General features: G+C 41.4%; 1 protein-coding gene across 1 annotated transcript in view; it reads right to left on the bottom strand.

Annotated features, from left to right (window-relative positions):
* The window catches only part of LOC126412163 (WD repeat-containing protein 81), a 300,014-nt gene that overhangs the window by 145,910 nt on the left and 134,421 nt on the right, over nucleotides 1-19,683 (bottom strand). The window contains exons 12-14 of the mRNA XM_050081630.1: nucleotides 19,181-19,443; nucleotides 7,580-8,013; nucleotides 903-1,057 (exon numbers count right to left, since the gene is read on the bottom strand). Of these exons, the coding sequence (XP_049937587.1) occupies nucleotides 903-1,057; nucleotides 7,580-8,013; nucleotides 19,181-19,443 (852 nt within the window). The remainder of the gene's footprint in view (nucleotides 1-902; nucleotides 1,058-7,579; nucleotides 8,014-19,180; nucleotides 19,444-19,683) is intronic.

Genomic DNA, 19,683 nt, shown 5'->3' with positions numbered 1-19,683 from the left:
CCTTTATTGGCCTTCAAAGTAATCACCATTAGCTACAACACACCTTTGGCATCAGTTGTAAGGCTGTCGAAAACTGTCAGAAAATGTTTCTTGTGGTATCACTCAGAGCACCATGACCACACTTCGTTGGTTATCCCTGTACTTACAAGAGATGAGAGGTGGTACTCCTAATATGATCTGCAGATCATGTGACAGTCAATGGCATGGTGTTCATTGTTTTTTCCCACCTCACAAAAAGAGTCACCTGACAAAATCCACGAATGAGACAATGTTGATCACCTTTTTTTGGCAGCAAGGTCTTGATCTTAATGAATTTCTACAGGAGGTGGGGAAGATGGGGAGGCAGGAAGATGATGAAACCATACCACTGACTGTCATTTGGTCTCCGGATAGCATTGGTAGCACCTGGTCTCATCTCCCGTATTGACATGGATATCCAATAATGTGGGACCACAGTGCTACAAAGATTCCAAAAAAAGCATTTGCTGACAGTTTTCATCAGCTTTACGACCCATGTAGTAGTGTGTTGTAGCTAATGGTGATTACTTTGAAGGCTAGTAAAGGTATTTTGTTTGCAACTCTTGTCATTTATTTTCTGAGACCATTTAATGAATTTTTCAGATTCACCTCATATATGCCAATTTTAATTAATTTAAAAAGAAAAATAATAAATGAAGACTTTTGAATATAAAAAGAGGATATCCATATTTTAAAGTCTTTAATCAATTATTGAACTGCTGAAACCTGACACCTACATCGACACTGAACTGAATAAGTTGTTGTAAGATGCATAGCATGAGATGAAAAATTAACAAATGAATTGTAACATCAGACACTATAACAACTACTAACTAAGGAATTGTGTATCATTTGGCACACATAAGATACAAAATCAAAGATACCTGGTTCAGCACCATTTTGCACATCTTTCTCTGTTTCTCCTGTCTGCTCAACATTGTCACCACTTGATGGCTTAGATTTTTCAGAGTCACCTGAAGAGTCTTCATCCAATGGAGAAAGCACACCCACTACAGTACTGTCGTCAAAATCACAGCCTCTAGGAAAGAAATTTGGCAGTTTTCAACATTACTTAGGTGTAAATTTTCTATAAATAATTTACTCATCTGTGTTTTGAGAAACAGAGAACAGCAGAAAACCTTCAAGGATGTTCTATACTGGCAGCACATTGCCTATGATGATTTTAATACTAGTAGTAATTTTGTTAATGCAGTCAATATTTATGTATAGAGCTAAGGATAAATAAGTATTTCCTCACTATTCAGAAATGTTTTCCACATAAAACTGCCCTGTTGCTATTTATACATCAGAATAAGTGCTAACTTTTATCAAGACTGTACATTTAATTGAAAAGGTTCCCTTTATAGCTCCATACATTAAAGTTTCTTTCCACTCCATCCACTCCATTCATGGATGGAGCAGCAAAATTTGTGGCAACAGTTCATCAATTACAGACAGCTCACTACTCAACTGCCTTTCACCAAGTAAGATGACACACTGGTTTACAGACACAAGATTCACTCTTGGCAGTGGAAATTCACAACCCCCTCCAGTCACACAACTTTCGGTTTTCTCACACACGGGAAAATACAAGATGGAAAGGATAGCTGCTACTCACCATATAGTGCAGATGATGAGTTGCAGATAGGCACAACAAAAAGACTGTCGGAAAGTGAGCTTTCCAACATTCTTTTTGCCGTGCCTATCTGCAACTTGGCACCTCTGCAATACGGTGAGTAGCATCTATCCTTTTCATAAATTTGGGATTTCTGTTGTTTTCCTGAACAACTCATGATCAATGTTGGGATGACTTCTTTGAAAAGGACTTATTTCCACATTCTTGTACATCTGAGCATGTGTTACATTTCCAATGACCTCACTGGTGATGAGTCATCAAACCCTGAACTCCTTTCTGGCAAGGATTCTGGAATTCTAACTTCACCCTTTCTGTCCACATATTTAATCTTAGGATTTGAAGTGAATTATATGGATTAATAAGAAATGAATTGTGGCAGTCTCTCTAACAGTGGCAGACAGAAAAATTAATTGGATTACAATAAAACATTTTTTAGCCACTATACAGAAATACAAGCGCCCCAGATCGCCATATACAACTTAAAATGCTTTCTTGAAGCAACAAAAAGACTGTCGGAAAGTGAGCTTTCCAACATTCTTTTTGCCGTGCCTATCTGCAACTTGGCACCTCTGCAATACGGTGAGTAGCATCTATCCTTTTCATAAATTTGGGATTTCTGTTGTTTTCCTGAACAACTCATGATCAATGTTGGGATGACTTCTTTGAAAAGGACTTATTTCCACATTCTTGTACATCTGAGCATGTGTTACATTTCCAATGACCTCACTGGTGATGAGTCATCAAACCCTGAACTCCTTTCTGGCAAGGATTCTGGAATTCTAACTTCACCCTTTCTGTCCACATATTTAATCTTAGGATTTGAAGTGAATTATATGGATTAATAAGAAATGAATTGTGGCAGTCTCTCTAACAGTGGCAGACAGAAAAATTAATTGGATTACAATAAAACATTTTTTAGCCACTATACAGAAATACAAGCGCCCCAGATCGCCATATACAACTTAAAATGCTTTCTTGAAGCATACTTTTTTTATTCTTTAATGAACTTCATCACAGTAATTCTGGGATATTTTATTAATTGTGTCATTCGTATTACATAATAGTGCAAATCTCTCGTATTTGCATTCCTACAGTGAGGTATGCCGGGGGCTGAAAAGTATTTGCATTCCTACAGAGAGATGTGTAAAAGGCTGAAAAACAATCAGATCCTATCAGTGGCTGAAGAATATACATATTCTATTTTATGATTTTTTTCAAAATTTTTTAGTAGGCTTTCACAAGATATCAAGCACTTTTACTCAAATGTGAGTCAAACTCTGGTTTTTCAGCTTTTCCATGGCACTTTTTTGTGAGGCCAACAAGCCTGTGACCATGAGTGCTGACCACCTTTGTAAACATCACTGCCATCTTTCTATCACTTCAGACAAGACACCACTCAGGACATCTGCATACATCTCTAGCACTGAAAAGGCAATCACATACTTTGGATTGATTTTGACAGATATGCTGATGGGGTTACCCCTGAAATGTGTAATGAAATGATAAGCAAAAATTATATTTATGGGAAAACCAGGATGGAATGATGACAATATTATGAAAAGGGTAGATTGCTTCTCACCATATAGCGGAGATGCTGAGTCACAGACAGGAAAAAAAAAAAAAAAAGACTACTAGACATGCAAGCTTTCGGCCAGAAGGGCCTCATCTGAAATAGACAACATCCACACACACATTCACACAAACACAGCTCACACACACACATGACCACTGTCTCTGGCTGCTGAAGCCAGACTACAAGCAACTGCACATGATGGGAGAAGCAATCTGGGTGGTGGGAGTAAGGAGGAGTCTGGGGTGGGGAGAGGGAGGGGGAGGGAGAGCAGGATATGGGTAAGGAATGGTAGAATGCTGTTTGTGGGAGCATACGGGGACTGGAGCAACTGAACCACATTCTCCATAAGGGTTTTGTCTACCTCTTGTCATGCCCTGAAATGTGGAATGTCCAACCCACTATCCTTCCCACCCCTGCCACAGTGGTATTTCACCACCCAATGAACCTGCACAATATCTTTGTCCATCCCTACGCTAACTCTGCTCCCAACTCCTTCCCTCATGGCTCATATTCCTGTATCAGACCTACCTGCAAGACCTGTCCAATACATCCTACCACCACCACCTACTTCAGTCTGGTCACAAGCATCACCTATCCCATCAAAGGTAGGGCTACCTATGAAACCAGTCACGTGATCTACAAGCTAAGCTGCAACCACTGTGCCTCGTTCTACATGGGCATGACAACTAAGAAGCTGTCTGTCCACAAACTGTGGCCAAGAAACAGCTGGACCAACCAGCTTCCCATCACAATGTTCTTCCTGTTAATGACTGCTTAACAGCCTGTGCCATCTGGAGCCTTACTATCAACACCAGCTTTTCTGAGTTGCGCAGATGGGAACTCTCCCTACAATTTATCCTACAATCCCGTAACCCTCCAGGCCTCAACATTCGCTCCCACAAACAGCAATTTACTGGCCCCCACCTGTACCCAGCTCTCCTCCCCCTCCCTGTCCCAGTCTCCTCCTTAAGCCCACTACCCAGATTGCTTCTTCCTTCATGTGCTGTTGCTTCCAGTCTGGCCTAGACAGCCAGAAACAGTGTGTGTGTGTGTGTGTGTGTGTGTGTGTGTGTGTGTTTCAGAAGAAGGCCTTCTGGGTGAAAGCTTACATGTTCAGTAGTAATTTTGTTGTGCCTGTCTGCGACTAACATCTCCACAATATGGTGAGTAGCAGTCTATCCTTTTTGTGACTGTCAATTATATTGGCAGCCAAGACAAATATATTACCATTCACTGCCATATGTTAGTCCAACGAGATACAGAAGCTGTACGCTTTAGCCGTATTTGAGAACAATAAATAAAACTATTTAAAAACAATATTTTTCATATCATTCCACTAAAAGATCTGATGCTGTCATTTATCTTCCATAGAACTTAACATATGTAATTGATTCACTTTAAGATGTTACAGAACCAGGTTTAATAATAAATTACATTCATTTAGCAACTTTTCATCACGCTTTACACAATACTTTCCTGTAGCTCTTACTCCAGGTAGTGTCTAGGGGTCTCAATTGAATCTATGTCCTTAGGAACTATTTCTTTCTTTCCTTGTCTTAGATAAACTCACTTGTATATGTTACTGTGACTATTCAGTCACAATTATCCAAGAAATTACTTCTGCATGTTGATCAGTCTTTAAACAACAAAATTTCAATGAGTTTCTCACAAGAGCTTTATATTCCTCTGGAAATGTTATTGAAGGGCTCAAGGCGAAGTTGAGGATCTGTGCTAAATGGCGTACCAAAATCCTATCAACAAAATTTTACCAGTTGAATTTACAGTTGACCAACAAAACTTCTGGTATTTTCTGTTAGTTGTCAGAATATCAAAGATTAACAGGCTGTACATTTCTATATCAGCTGCAGTAGCACAACAGTCAGCATTCAACAAGGTGCTTTGACAGAGACTTTAATCTGTTTTTGATTAATTAGTTACAACTTCCTTTTTCCCTTAGTGCAGAAAGAATTTCCAGTCAAGCTTCAGCCACAAAAGTATTTCTTTCTTTTCTGTGATTCCAAATTATTTTCTTGACACTGATAATACATTACACAGGCAAACTGTTTCACCTTTCACATTCTCACAGTGATGAAACATAATGTTTATTCTGCACCCAAAACTCTAAATGAAAGCAAAAGACTTATTAGCATGGCAGACAAGCACCTCTAATCCATCACACAGAGATTCCCATCCCACTTCCTGGAATACCCCCTCTCCCAACTGGAACCTTCATTGTCACAACTGATGTGACACTGCTCTACACAAACATCACAATATATAGAGATTCTCATCTCTAGAACACATTTGAAAGTTTTTTTTTAAAATGCTGTTCATTGTCACCTTAGCGAACTTCTTTCTTACACATAACTACTGCACCTCTGAGTGCCAGATCTATAAGCAAATCAGAGGGACAACTATGGGAACTACGATGGGCCTGTTGTGCATCAAAGTTTTCACGAGTTACATGGAAGAGGTATTCCACAAGACCAAAAAGCTAGCTGCTGGACATGGTACAGATTTAATAACATCTTTGTTGTCTGAACTACAGTGAAGAACAACTCCTCCATTTTCTACAACAGCTTCACTCCTTTTTCCAAATCCAGAGCTACCTTCTTTGAGGATGACCATTTCAATGAACCTCACAACCAAACCGCAGTTCCTATAAAACCAACCAATAAATAACAACAACTACACTTAGACAGTTGGTGCACTTTACATATAATACTCCTCTTCCTACAAAAGAGACATTCATGGCAAACCTATCTCCTCCACCAATAAATTCCCCAACAGCTACACTAACAACATCCCCTAGACTTTTCTCTCTTGCAACTACTCCACAGAATTTCAAAACAAACACTTTTCATCCAGTAATACACAAGCCTTTAATGCCTCAATAAATTACTCTGACATGTCTAAGACTGTCTCAGTACAAGCTCTGAAATGACATCATCTCTCCCTGATATCCTCCCTACACTGCACTCTAAACCTCTGCAACATTCTTGTCAAATCTACTCCTAGGTTCCTATGCCTATAATTGTTCCTACTGTAAAACCTATCCCATGCACCCAACCAGTGCCATTTACTCCAGCTGTATCATGGGTAAACCACTTAAGTCAGAGAAACATGTGACACTACATGTGATGTTTACCAAGTAACATATTTTCAGGGCACAGAGTTTTATGTACAGAGGAGCACCACCAAACATCTGAGTGCATAGGTGGACCCAGAAGAACTGTCCTCTTTGAGGATAACCAGTACCCAATACCGGAGAATGCAATACAGAATGACTGAACGGACACAACACATGATCTATTTAGATTCTCCAACCAGCAATAGTTTCCCTGAACTCCTAGAGTTGAGAACTTGCTGTCCAACATATCGTTTTTTCTTGCCACCCTCCAGACTTCACCTCTTTTAAAAATAACATAATCTCCTTTCTATTCTTTTAATTAATTGTAGAATCAATTTCTCAATTGCTTTTTATTTTCATTTCTCTATCTTTCTCTCTTGTCCTTTTAGGTGTATTTCCATATTCTTTTCCACTATCCCCCAAGTTTCAATTTTACTGTTCATTTCACTTCTAGTTTCTCTTTTCATTAAGCCATCTTTATTTCTGACCCTGTCCTTCTGTCATCTATGAACTGAATCCAGCACAGTGCTTACCAATACACCATCTTCGATCTCCTATTCTTCCTTGTGTCTTTCATTTCATTGTTATCTCCCCTGTCCTCAAAGGAAGTGGGTCCCACTTATTCTGTAGCCTAAGTGACAGGTCCCTCCTTTTTAACAATCCTCAACCTATTCCTCTTTTCTTCTAGAGAGAGGAACTAACAGTTCCAAAATGTAGAATAATTTTTTTATACTTTTGTGTATTGTTCTGGCTCCTTGAAATTTTACTGTTTTCTCCAATTAGTTTTCCTTTTGATAAAATCTTCCAGTTACCTAGCTCCAATGACTAAAAATGCTTGTTGTCTGTATGGCAAGTGGTAATGTTCATGCAAAACTGCAAGACAAGTAGCAGCAAATTGTAAAAAGGTGGCTGTTGTTACAGACATACGTAACTATCTTCTTCAAAAAATACTCATGTATTTTTGTAAATATTGACTTACTTGAAAGAGAAAAAAAGAGGCTACTTAATACAACAGAAAAAGCAACAACTTTTTTTTCCAAGAAATCGCTATCATGCAAATAATAATAATTTACTTCCTCTCTCTCTCTCTCTCTCTCTCTCTCTCTCTCTCTCTCTCTCTCTCTCGCTATGTACACTTTTGTTTGTTCACCATCTTTCAAGGTCCTGCATCATGATGAGATCTATTGAATATGACAAATGAATGATGAAGTTACACACTTACTTAAGAGAAGATGTTGCATTTCTAAGATCTGAACCCTGCTGAAAGGAGGCTCCATCACGGCTGTAGTAATCTCTGTAGCCTCCAACGGCTTCCACCAAAGGACTCACAAAATTCTCAAGGAACGTTTTGAGTCCTAGACGAACAATTAACTGCAGCAGAAAAATGTGATGGTATAGTTTAACATGTTTGCTGCTCTGCTCACTGTCATCTTCTGTGCCATTCTCATACAGTTTAAGAATCGATGGCATCAGAAACTTAGCAGTATGCTTAGGCCCAAGATGTTTTGCAACAAGATCAAAAAGGTTCCAAGCTGCCAGCACTGATGTTTCTGGGTCTTCCATAAGTTCCTTGATGTATGGAAGAATTAATTCAAGACTTTCTTGTGAAACAGATGAGATTTCAGGAAGTAGAACTGTCAGTTCTTGTTTCATTACCTGCAATACGAAAGTTAATTTAAACAAGATAAAATAATACATCATAATGAGTGGAAAAAGCCAGTTACTTACTGCGAAGATGCCTTTTATGTAGCAACATAACAATCATAAATCATATAGCATACATTACTAAAACTTGAGAGTTTCACACATTGTGGAAGGGATAGTAACTTCTGATTTGCAAGTGACATGGTCTAAAATACTGAACTTTTGCTTGGATGGAACACAGGCCAATACTAATTTGGTCAATTTGATTTAGGCCTGCAGTTACCTTAACTAAATTTAGGAAAATAATGGTGTTCTTTCTTTAAGATCAATCACAGCAGTTATTTGCACTATTATCTTTGTCCATTTTATTAGAGCCTGATATTCAACAACCTCAACATTGGTCAAAAAGTAAATTTCTGACCACCACAAAAAGATACAGCAGCATCTAGGCTCATTGCTAAGTTAGTGCTGGTGTCAGAAGAAGCTTTTCAATTCACTGTGCAAGACAGTTGCTTGCAGAACTTCTGGCACATAGCTGTGGAGCAACAACACATTTACAAACTGACTGATACTAATGTAATGTATTTTTGTAAAGATCATGTAAATGCTATCTCTGGGCACAATTTCAAGAAATTTTCAACAAGTTAATAATTGTAATTTACAAAACTTTCTGTGATCACAATAAAAATCACAGAATGACATCACTGTAACATCTTTGCAAGTTACTTTATTGAGACATAAAAATGGGTTTTCTGTCGGCAGATTACTCTGAAGTGTCCTCCAAGTTCCTCACAAAGGAAAACCATATACCATAATATTACAAGTATATGCCGATTTTACTACATTATGAAGGATTATATTTTAAGAGATTATTTTAGTTGCAAAAGATGAAAATTGCAAGACAAAATTAAAATTCTAATTGACTAAGAATATGAGCAAAAGATATTACTATGTAAATTAAAAGTAGAAATATGGGAAACATCAAGATTACATAGTTCAAAATGTCTCAGGCTTCAAAACTGGTGTTTTATGTGGAAAGGATTTTAGAAGAAGTGAATAAATATAAAGGCACTGAAAGGGGAATCAGATTCGGCTGTGTTACCCAGAACTGTGTACCTGGACAGAAGTATAAGTAGTTGCTATCTTGCAGTCATCAAGTCAATCGTCAATCTGTGTCGAAATGATAAAGACAGGGGGTATGAAACCCCATGACAACACATGGCAATTAGCTTCTCTGCTGCATTTAACAAGTTGTCAGCAACCAACATCACATCACTGCTTCAAGATGAATCCAACAGAAGGTGACCCAAGCACTGCTAGAGGCCACAGGTCGCATGGACCTATTCTCTTCCACAAGATACAGGCAAAAATAAGCCTGGTGGTATCCTAGTGCTAAGCGGTATTTAGGGTAATGATCAAGCCCGACCCCTCCAGTTTGCTCTGGGCGAGTTTTCCTTTGCCAGGCACCTAACTGGCCTTCAGCTACCAGAAGTACAGGGTTATTACAAATGATTGAAGCGATTTCACAGCTCTACAATAACTTTATTATTTGAGATTTTTCACAATGCTTGGCACACACATACAAAAACTCAAAAAGTCTTTTTAGGCATTCACAAATGTTCGATATGTGCCCTTTAGTGATTCGGCAGACATCAAGCCGATAACCAAGTTCCTCCCACACTCAGCGCAGCATGTCCCCATCAATGAGTTCGAAAGCATCGTTGATGCGAGCTCGCAGTTCTGGCACGTTTCTTGGTAGAGGAGGTTTAAACACTGAATCTTTCACATAACCCCACAGAAAGAAATCGCATGGGGTTAAGTTGGGAGAGCGTGGAGGCCATGACATGAATTGCTGATTATGATCTCCACCACGACTGATCCATCGGTTTTCCAATCTCCTGTTTAAGAAATGCCGAACATCATGATGGAAGTGGGGTGGAGCACCATCCTGTTGAAAGATGAAGTCAGCGCTGTCGGTCTCCAATTGTGGCATGAGCCAATTTTCCAGCATGTCCAGATACACGTGTCCTGTAACGTTTTTTTCGCAGAAGAAAAAGGGGCCGTAAACTTTAAACCGTGAGATTGCACAAAACACGTTAACTTTTGGTGAATTGCGAATTTTCTGCATGAATGCGTGAGGATTCTCTACCGCCCAGATTCGCACATTGTGTCTGTTCACTTCACCATTAAGAAAAAACGTTGCTTCATCACTGAAAACAAGTTTCGCACTGAACGCATCCTCTTCCATGAGCTGTTGCAACCGCGCTGAAAATTCAAAGCGTTTGACTTTGTCATCGGGTGTCAGGGCTTGTAGCAATTGTAAATGGTAAGGCTTCTGCTTTAGCCTTTTCCGTAAGATTTTCCAAACCATCGGCTGTGGTACGTTTAGCTCCCTGCTTGCTTTATTCGTCGACTTCCGTGGGCTACGCGTGAAACTTGCCCCCGCAAGCGTTCAACCGTTTCTTCGCTCACTGCAGGCCGACCCGTAGACTTCCTCTTACAGAGGCATCCAGAAGCTTTAAACTGCGCATACCATCGCCGAATGGAGTTAGCAGTTGGTGGATCTTTGTTGAACTTCGTCCTGAAGTGTCGTTGCACTGTTATGACTGACTGATGTGAGTGCATTTCAAGCACGACATACGTTTTCTCGGCTCCTGTCGCCATTTTGTCTCACTGCGCTCTCGAGCGCTCTGGTGGCAGAAACCTGAAGTGTGGCTTCAGCCGAACAAAACATCATGAGTTTTTCTACGTACCTGTAGTGTGTCGTGACCATATGTCAATGAATGGAGCTACAGTGAATTTATGGAATTGCTTCAATCATTTGTAATAGCCCTGTATAATTGTTGTATTTCAAGACATGACTTATCTTATGTTTTGTTAAAATCCATGTCAGGGCAGATGTGCTCTTAATCTTCATAAACAAGCTAGTTCAGACAATGTTTCATGGATATTTTTTCTGCTGCAGTTGGTGATGAGTTTTTGTGTTCACATCAGTCTCATGTGAGTGCTCTGATCCAGGTAGTTAGTGCTTTCCGGTAATGGGAAAAACCGAATGAAAGTAATTGACTCATTCAGTTGTTGGAAAACAATCGGCTTATTCGGTTGTAGTTTTGTGCATCAGCTGAGTTAGTCATTCACTCTTCTGTGTGAAACTAGTCTGTGGGTGCAGCCGAATGAAAACAGTCAATTCAGTCAGCTGGACTATCATCCATTATTTTGAGTGAAATCAGTCTGTGGGAGCAACTAAATTAAAACAATTGTTCAGTTGGTTGGACTACTCATTCATTCTTTTGAATGAACCCAGTCAGTGGGAGCAACTGAATGAAAACAGTCCAGTCAGTTGGTTGTAGTTTTATGTGCCATTTGGTTTATTTTTTATTCATTTTTTTTGGAGTGAAAGAAGTCTGTGGGAGCAACCAAATCAAAACAATCACAAAACTCTGTTTTTTTTACAGCTCCATACATCACCTTATTTGGGAATATACCCTCGCTTTCAGTACTATCATACCAATACAGGTGAAATGAACATCTAATTTGCAATAAATCATTCCAAAATTGTTAATCATGATCTTAAATGTGTGTTAAATGATTAATGGAAAATCTCATACTAAGATGTGAAACAAATACTAGCAAAGAGATAAGGGGGGCTGGCCAGTACTTACCTCAGCTCAGTACAGCCGATAGATTCACAAAACAGAATAGGATGTTGGTAGACCAACACCTCCAACCTATCGCCTGCAGGCTCCCATCATACATCAAAGACACAAACCACTTCCTAGAACACCTCAAATCCATTCCCACTCCCCTCCCACCTGAAACCTTTCTTGTCACCATAGATGCTATATCACTTTACACAAACATCCCACATACCCATGGTCTCTCTGCCCTTGAACACTACCTCTCCCAACGCCCACCCGAAGATCTTCCAAAAACCTCTTTCCTTATCACACTTACCAACTTCATCCCCACCCATAATTACTTCACTTCTGAAGGCCAGACCCACAAACAAATCAGGGGAATGGCCATGGGAGCCAGGATGGCTCCATCCTATGCCAAACTCTTCATGGGCAGCATGGAGGAGGCTTTCCCGAAGACCCACAGCTGCTTCCCCTGGCCTGGTATAGGTTTATAGATGACATCTTTGTGGTCTGGACTCATGGTGAAGAAACACTCCTTAATTACCTCCATAACCTCAACTCCTTTTCGAATCTGAATTTCACCTGGTCCTTCTCCAAAACCCAAGCCACCTTCCTGGATGTTGACCATCTTGTTGAAGCTCACATCCACACCTCTGTCCACATCAAACCCACAAACAAACAACAGTACCTTGACTTTGATAGCTGCCATCCATTCCACATCAAACACTCCTTTCCCAACAGCCTAGGTATTTGTGGCAAATGTATCTGCTCCAGTGACGAATCCCTCAACAATTACACCAATAACCTGACCAGTGCTTTCCTATCCCACAACTATCCTGCAGACCTTGTCCACAAACAGATCTCCCAAGCAATACATTCCTCCCCATCCAACAACAATGTTCCTACCCCCAGACCACACAGAAGCATCCCCCTTGTCACCCAATATTATCCTGGCCTCGAATACATCAACAAATTACTCCGCCAGGGATATGACTTTCTCAAGTCAAGCCCTGAAATGAGATCATCCCTTGACAATGTTCTCCCCACACCACCCAGAGTTGCCTTTCGTTGCCCCCCCTAACCTCCGTAACATCCTTGTCAAACCCTACAATATTCCCAGACCACCTTCTCTACCAAGCGGTTCCTACCCCTGTAACTGACCCCTTTGCAAAACCTGCCCCATGCATCCCCCCACAACCACCTACTCCAGTCCCACTACTGGTAAAACATACACAATTCAAGGCAGGGCCACGTGAAACAACACATGTCATTTATCAGCTGACATGCCTGCACTGCACAGCCTTTAACATCGGTATGACGACAACTAAACTGGCTGAGCGTATGAACGGGCACAGACAAGCTCTGCCTAGGAGATGTCCAATACCCAGTAGCAGAGCATGCCATCCAGCGTAATTCAAGGGACCTAGGAACCTGCTACAATGTACGTGCCATTTGTCTTCTCCCATCCAACACCAGTCCCTCAGAACTGCAGAGATGGGAACTTGCACTCCAACACACCCATTCATCCCACCATCCCCCTGGACTGAACCTACGTTAACCAACCTCACTCCCATTTACTCTTCAGTCTTCTCCTTTCTCCCTCTCCTCTTTAGCCATTCACGCATCTTTTCATCCTACACATAGTTGTGTTTATCTTTATACTATACACATCTTTACTTCTGTATGTATCCTCTTTGGTTTGAAGCTGGCACAGAACTTAACAGTAGAATATCTTTGGCTTCCCTCTGGCAACCATGCATCCATCCTTGCTACCCTCCTTGTTTACCTTTCCCTGTTGCTTCATAACCTGGGTTGTGAGTAACTGAATCCACTTTCCCTTCTTCCCTTTTTTCCCCTCTCTCCTCCCTGATGAAGGAACAAAGTTCCGAAAGCTAGGAATGTAAATTTTCTGTTCTGTTTTGTGAATCTATCGGCTTTACTGAGCTGAGGTAAGTACTGGCCACCCCCTCTATCTCTTTCTTAAATGTGTGTGCTATTTGTAGCACACAGGATATCTAAGCGACATTTCGGTAACATGTCCAGCCTTGTGCATACTCGCATTAATATGTGCTGTTACTGCTCTGATGCGAGCTAACAGTTCCTGCAGGTCTCCTTCCCCCTCCCCCCCCCCCCCCTCCCCCCAAAATGGTAATGGGGTTCAGCAGGACCTGTGTGTCAGATTTGGTTTGTACCATGCGTTCCACATACTGCGTCAACTGCTGGAGGATGGTCAGTCAACAATAAACATGGGAAAATAAGAAAAACACAGCTTTACGTGTGTGTGAACATTATGATGCAAACCACACATTTCTGCTTATTTCCATATCTGAAATATACGTGATCAAAGTTGTAAAGATCATTTTGGAGCATCCTACACATTCATAGGAGAGTGTCTAAGTGTGCTTGCCTCTGGGTTTTCAACAGAATGAAGAAACTATCCATGGGCCGGTCCTCATTTAATGCATTTTAAATAAGGTTTTTTTACAATCTATTTTCTTCCAATCAATCAAATTTCCACAAACATGAGAAAAGACCTGGGTTTACCCTGAGCAGCTGTATAAAAATCCCTCCAGTATGCCTCTGGATGCCCTAAAAACTAGGACTAATTCAGGGAAACCCAGTGTTGAAAAATTGTAATTTCCCCCTAAGGTAATTACCTGAAATATATTTGTGAACATAGTATGATGATGATGATGATGATGATGATGATGATGAGTTGGGTTGAGGGGGCGCTCGACATCATGGTCATCAGCGCCCTGACAAAAAGTCAACATGAAATCTCATGGGTGGGGACGAAGGCTGTCCCCACATGCAGAGCAGTTTATAACGTATTAAAGTCTGCCGTCCTTCCCCACCAGTTTAGGGATGAAGCCTGATAGCTCACAAAATTTCATCACTCTGTTAACACTGGTATCGGTATCTCGAGGACGGTGGGAAGATCTCCAGTGAGACCAAGGGCTGCCCTATTATCAGTATACAGGACACATGTAGCCACAATATGCTAAACTGAAAGCGGCACACCTCCCCGGAGGAGGAAGCCATGTGTGAAAGGGCTATGCCCGATGCCCAGTCTGGTAAGCAAAACCTCCTTCCAGCGGCAAGGCTGACACGCAGTCCACCAAGCTTTTGTGGTCGGTTTGAGTGACCATAGTTTGTTGTCTGACACCTGCAACCATTCAGTCTCCCACTGACGCATGATGCATCTGTCAGAAAATGAGATAATGGCATGCAACGGGATGAGACGTCATTGGACAGAACCATCCCAACATGCTTCCTTGGCAGCATTTCGTTACCCTGTATCCCAACGTGGCCAGGTAACCAGCAAAAGATCACCTCCTTGCCACGGCATTGGAGCCGCTGTAAGCAGTCATGGATGAGCTGAATCAGCGGGTCTGAAGTGCTTGCAGTGCACTAAGAGAGTTGGAACAGACAAGAAAACTCATACAATGATGTCTGTGAACCCTCTCCAGTGCCATTAGAATGCCATATAACTCCGCATCATAATTTGTAAATTGTTCTGGAAGATGTACTTTAAAGACCCTATCAGGGAAAACCACAGAGCAACCAAGAGCGTTCCCCTGCTGGGATCCATCTATATAAAAAGTGATAAAACTATGGTACAAACTTAAAATAGACGAAAAAAAAGTTGTAAAAACCCTATCTGGAGTACAATTTTTCAGGTACTGCGTCACGCTTAAAATCACTTTCGGCCTCCAAAGACACCAAGGTGGCAGAGCGTTCCATCCCTGGGTGTGTATTTTCATGCCCAAGAGATCCAGATCCTTGAGGCAGGCCATAGCACATACACCAAATGGCTGGGTCGCTTGGGGCCAATTCCTGAGCAGTCATTCGAAGGCGGGTTGGATCACTGAACTGAATGCCAACGACTGGGGTGACGCTGAGATATTCTGCGCCTGTCGAGCCAAAAGGATACATCACCAAATCCAGTGTGGTGGTTCACCGGCCTCTACACACAGACTCTGAACTGGGCTGGTCTGAAAGACTCCAGTCGATATTCGAATGCCCACATGGTGGACAGCATCTAACATCTGGAGGTAGGAAGGACGGGCTGATCCATAGACCACACTGCCATAGTCTAAGCGTGATCAAACAAATCCCCTATGAAACTGTAGGAGGTGGGACCTGTCAGCTCCCCACGTTTTTCCGCCAAGGCATTTCAAAATGTTCAACAACCAGAAGCCCTTTGTTCGTAGGTCTTTGAGGTGAGGGAGCCATGTTAATTTCGAGTCAAATCATAAACCCAAAAAGCGCACTGTGTCTTGAAAAAGTAAAATACGGTCACCCATTGTAAGCTCTGGTTGGTTAAAACTCCGACGAGCATGATTAAAATTGACACACACAGTCTTCTCAGGTGAGAAACGAAAACCAGTTGTCTGGGCCCAGGTATCCAGCCTCATAATGGTCAGTTGTAGCTGCCTCATTGTCGTTGTAAGATCAGAGGAAGAGTAGAAGATTGCCAAGTCATCCACAAACATAGAGCATTTGACAGGGCTCCTGACTGCAGAGGAAATGCCATTCATAGCAATGGCAAACAATGTGACACTGAGGACACTGCCCTGGAGCACACCATTCTCCTGAACATAGCAATCAGATATGACATCGCCAATGCGATAACGAAAATGCTTGTCCTTGAGAAAGGATTGGATCAGAAGCGGCAGGCATCCACGTAGTACCAATTCATGAAGTTGGCGAAGGATATTGTACCACCAAGTAGTGTCATATGCTTTTTCGAGGTCAAAAAACACACAAAGTAAATGGTTTCAGTGTAAGAAGGACTCCGGTATCGCCATCTCCAGTGGAATTAAGTTGTCAAGAGTGGAATGGTAGTGCCTGAAACCACACTGGGAGTGGCTCAGGTAACCTCGGGATTCGAGCAGCCAGACAAGGGGGGCGGCTGATTATGCGTTCAAGTCTTACCCATACAACTAGTAAGGGCGACACTCCGATAATTGTTAGGGGCGCTACAGTCCTTACCTGGTTTCCAGAATGGAATTAAGATTGCCTCCTTCCAAGTCATCGGATACTGTCTATCAAACCAAATCTGATTGAAACAAGAGAGGAGTTGACCTTTTGCTTCAGGGCACAGATGATGAAGCATAGTATAACGGATCTCATCGGGTCCTGGAGCAGTGTCTCTGGCTGCAGATAAAGCTGATTCCAGTTCTCACATGGAGAATGGAAGGTTGTAGACTTCTTCATTATGCGAGAAAAAATTGAACTTCCTCATCTGTGCAGTCCGACGGAATACCTGAACAGCAGGAGCTTGTCTGGATGACTTAGTAACAGTAAAGAAGTGTTCAGCTAAAAAGTGAGCCATCTCTTCTGGCCTGTCCACCAAGACCCCATTATGTGACAAGGCCATAAGGGGATGTAGACTACCCTTGCCTGAAATCTGTCTTACTGATTCCCAAATGTGCGCAGCAGAAGTGGACTGATTAATGGAAGTTGTGAATTCCCTCCAGGAAGCCCTCTTCCATTCTTTGATCACTCGCCTTGCATGTGCTCTAGCAGACCTGAAGACATGAAGATTGTCTGTAGTTGGACACCGCTTGAAGTTCCAAAGAGCTGTCCGTCTTGCCCTGATTGTAAATCGAGAGTCGTCATTCGACCAAGGTACAGGCCGTCATCTGAGGTGGTTACTAGACCAGGGAATGGACTCTGCGGCAACCCTTTGGATCTCATGAGTGATATGGGACATTGCCTCTTGTGCACAATCCTATTGTTCAAAAATAGCATTTCGACTGTACTGTAACCAATTTGCCCTTGTCCTAGGTGGCAGACGAATCCACACTGGGAAGTGGTCACTAGAATGTAAATCTGGAGCCACTTCCCACTGAACTGAATCTGCAATAACTGTTCAAAAGCAAATATCAATAGCTGAAAAAGACCCTGCAGCTGTGGAAAAGCGAGTCATCTGACCCACGTTCAGAAGGCATATATCCTCAGAATGGATGAGTCACTCGATCAGCCTACGCTTGGAGCAAGTAGTAGCCGAGCCCCACCTCCCCATCTCACACTTTTTTCCACTGAAGGCTTTGTGACACTATTGTCGCAGACAATGGCCCCCAGTTTGCATCTGCAGAATTCTCCCCTTTCTATGACAGAATTGCATCACTCCAGTTCACACAGAACTCTTCCACCCCACCTCAAATGGACTAGCAGAACATAATGTCCACATTTTTAAAACTTCACCACCACTATCCCCTGGATCAGCTTCTCATCCTTTTCTCTGGCATTATACAGGTCAACCCCGCAAGACATCTTGTCTCCTACTGGGGAATTTCACCGTTGGTCTCAGTGGTCCCTACTATCTACCCTTCCCCCACAGTTCATAGCCCCCAACTTGGCAGTCTAGCAGCTAATGTTTTTCACTTACAGACCTAGTGTGGGCCCTTGTTTTCAATAAGGGATGCCAACATTGGTAGGTAACTTCCAAATTACTAGGCAGAGCCATGGCCAAGGTGACACTTCAGGATGGTATAATGTGCTACAAACATGTCAACCAATTTACTGTGATCCTTCTCCTGAACAGAGAAACTACCACTTCCTTTTGTTCCAAAGATGGAGCCACCTGACATCTCCATGCCAGACACCATCAGGCCATCTCACCTGCTGCTGGCAGCCAGCTCACTAAAGGAACAGCCTTCAATAGCTCCACACACACTGTGTCAGGACTAACACCAATGGTTGTGGACATCATCCTCCCCAAGCACCTTGGCCACTACCGTGGAACCTGTCTACTCTAGGAACATTGAACTGAGCTTCACCAGTTCATTCTTGCATAGGAAGAAAAGATTTCAAAAATTTGTGACAAAAACATCAGGTGATGGAGGGAAGAAATATCGGATGACAGATTACATGACACATGTATTTACCTTATTCCACCTGCCTGCTTTAAGGCAACTTATTTCCATTATATCTTCTCCATTTTTTTTTATCCTCCTTTCCCCCAGTTTTTCTACTTAGCTCTGCTTTCTATCTCCTGTTTCTTTATGTGTATACTACTACTACTACTACTACTACTAATAATAATAATAATTATTATTATTATCATCATCTTTTTTTTTTCATTTCTGATAATCCATCTACAACAATCATTTCTTTCTTAAACCATTTAACTGCCTGCAGCACAAAATCAGTAATCTGGTCTTCAAACCCAGCTATTTCAGTGTCATCATCTCCTTGTGATCCAGGGTTCTCTATGGTTTTCTTTTCCTCTATCATTTGCTTATGTGTTCATCTACACTTTCTTATCTATATCTATATCTTCTCTATACGGAGAAACAAATTAATATTCTGGAAGCTGCAGGTTTGATACTCATTTTTCCTTTTTGCATCTGTTAACACAGCATAGATTAATTCTGTTTCAACATTTAACAATTCAGTGTCATTTGATCAAAATATTTTTAACTTCCATATTTTAAGTTTAAAATCTTAAATAAAAGAAAAACCACTTCATTTATTGCTTATATTTTACAAAACAGAATTTTAAAAATTGTAAATCAAAACAAGGGACAAACCTTGACTTTCAGTTTGTTTATTTCAGTAATAAAGTTCATTATCTTCTCAGCAATGTCAGGCTCAACAGTCTCCTGCAGGTTCAAAAATGACATTTCCCTAACAAGGCTGCAGAAATCGTGGTGACGGCAGAGAAGTTTTGTGAGAGTCAAGAAGTGTGCTGGAAATGGGAAGGCACAGTGGGCTAACAGTGGCTGCAGCAGCTGGTGAGCAGATGGAGGCGGAAGGCCACGAGATGTTACTGCAGGCCGCCGCCCACAGGAGTCTGTAAATATATGTAATTATAACACATAGTTATTCTCATTGAGTGACATTTACATCTACATTCCAGAAACTATAGGAAAATGTGTACAAAATCTTTCATTAATGTAACATTTGAATAAGCTGTCTTGCTATTCTGTTGACAAATTGAGTGTGAGAAGAATGACTGCTTATACTGATATTTATGCAAACTGCATTTCATCCTGCATTCAGATACCATATTGAACATTTGTAAGATGTTGCA

This window comes from Schistocerca serialis, chromosome 7, assembly GCF_023864345.2.
Source record: "Schistocerca serialis cubense isolate TAMUIC-IGC-003099 chromosome 7, iqSchSeri2.2, whole genome shotgun sequence".
NCBI classification, from domain to species: domain Eukaryota; kingdom Metazoa; phylum Arthropoda; class Insecta; order Orthoptera; family Acrididae; genus Schistocerca; species Schistocerca serialis.
The sequence above is the reverse complement of the archived record's forward strand: the minus strand, read 5'-3'. Positions and strand labels throughout refer to the sequence as shown.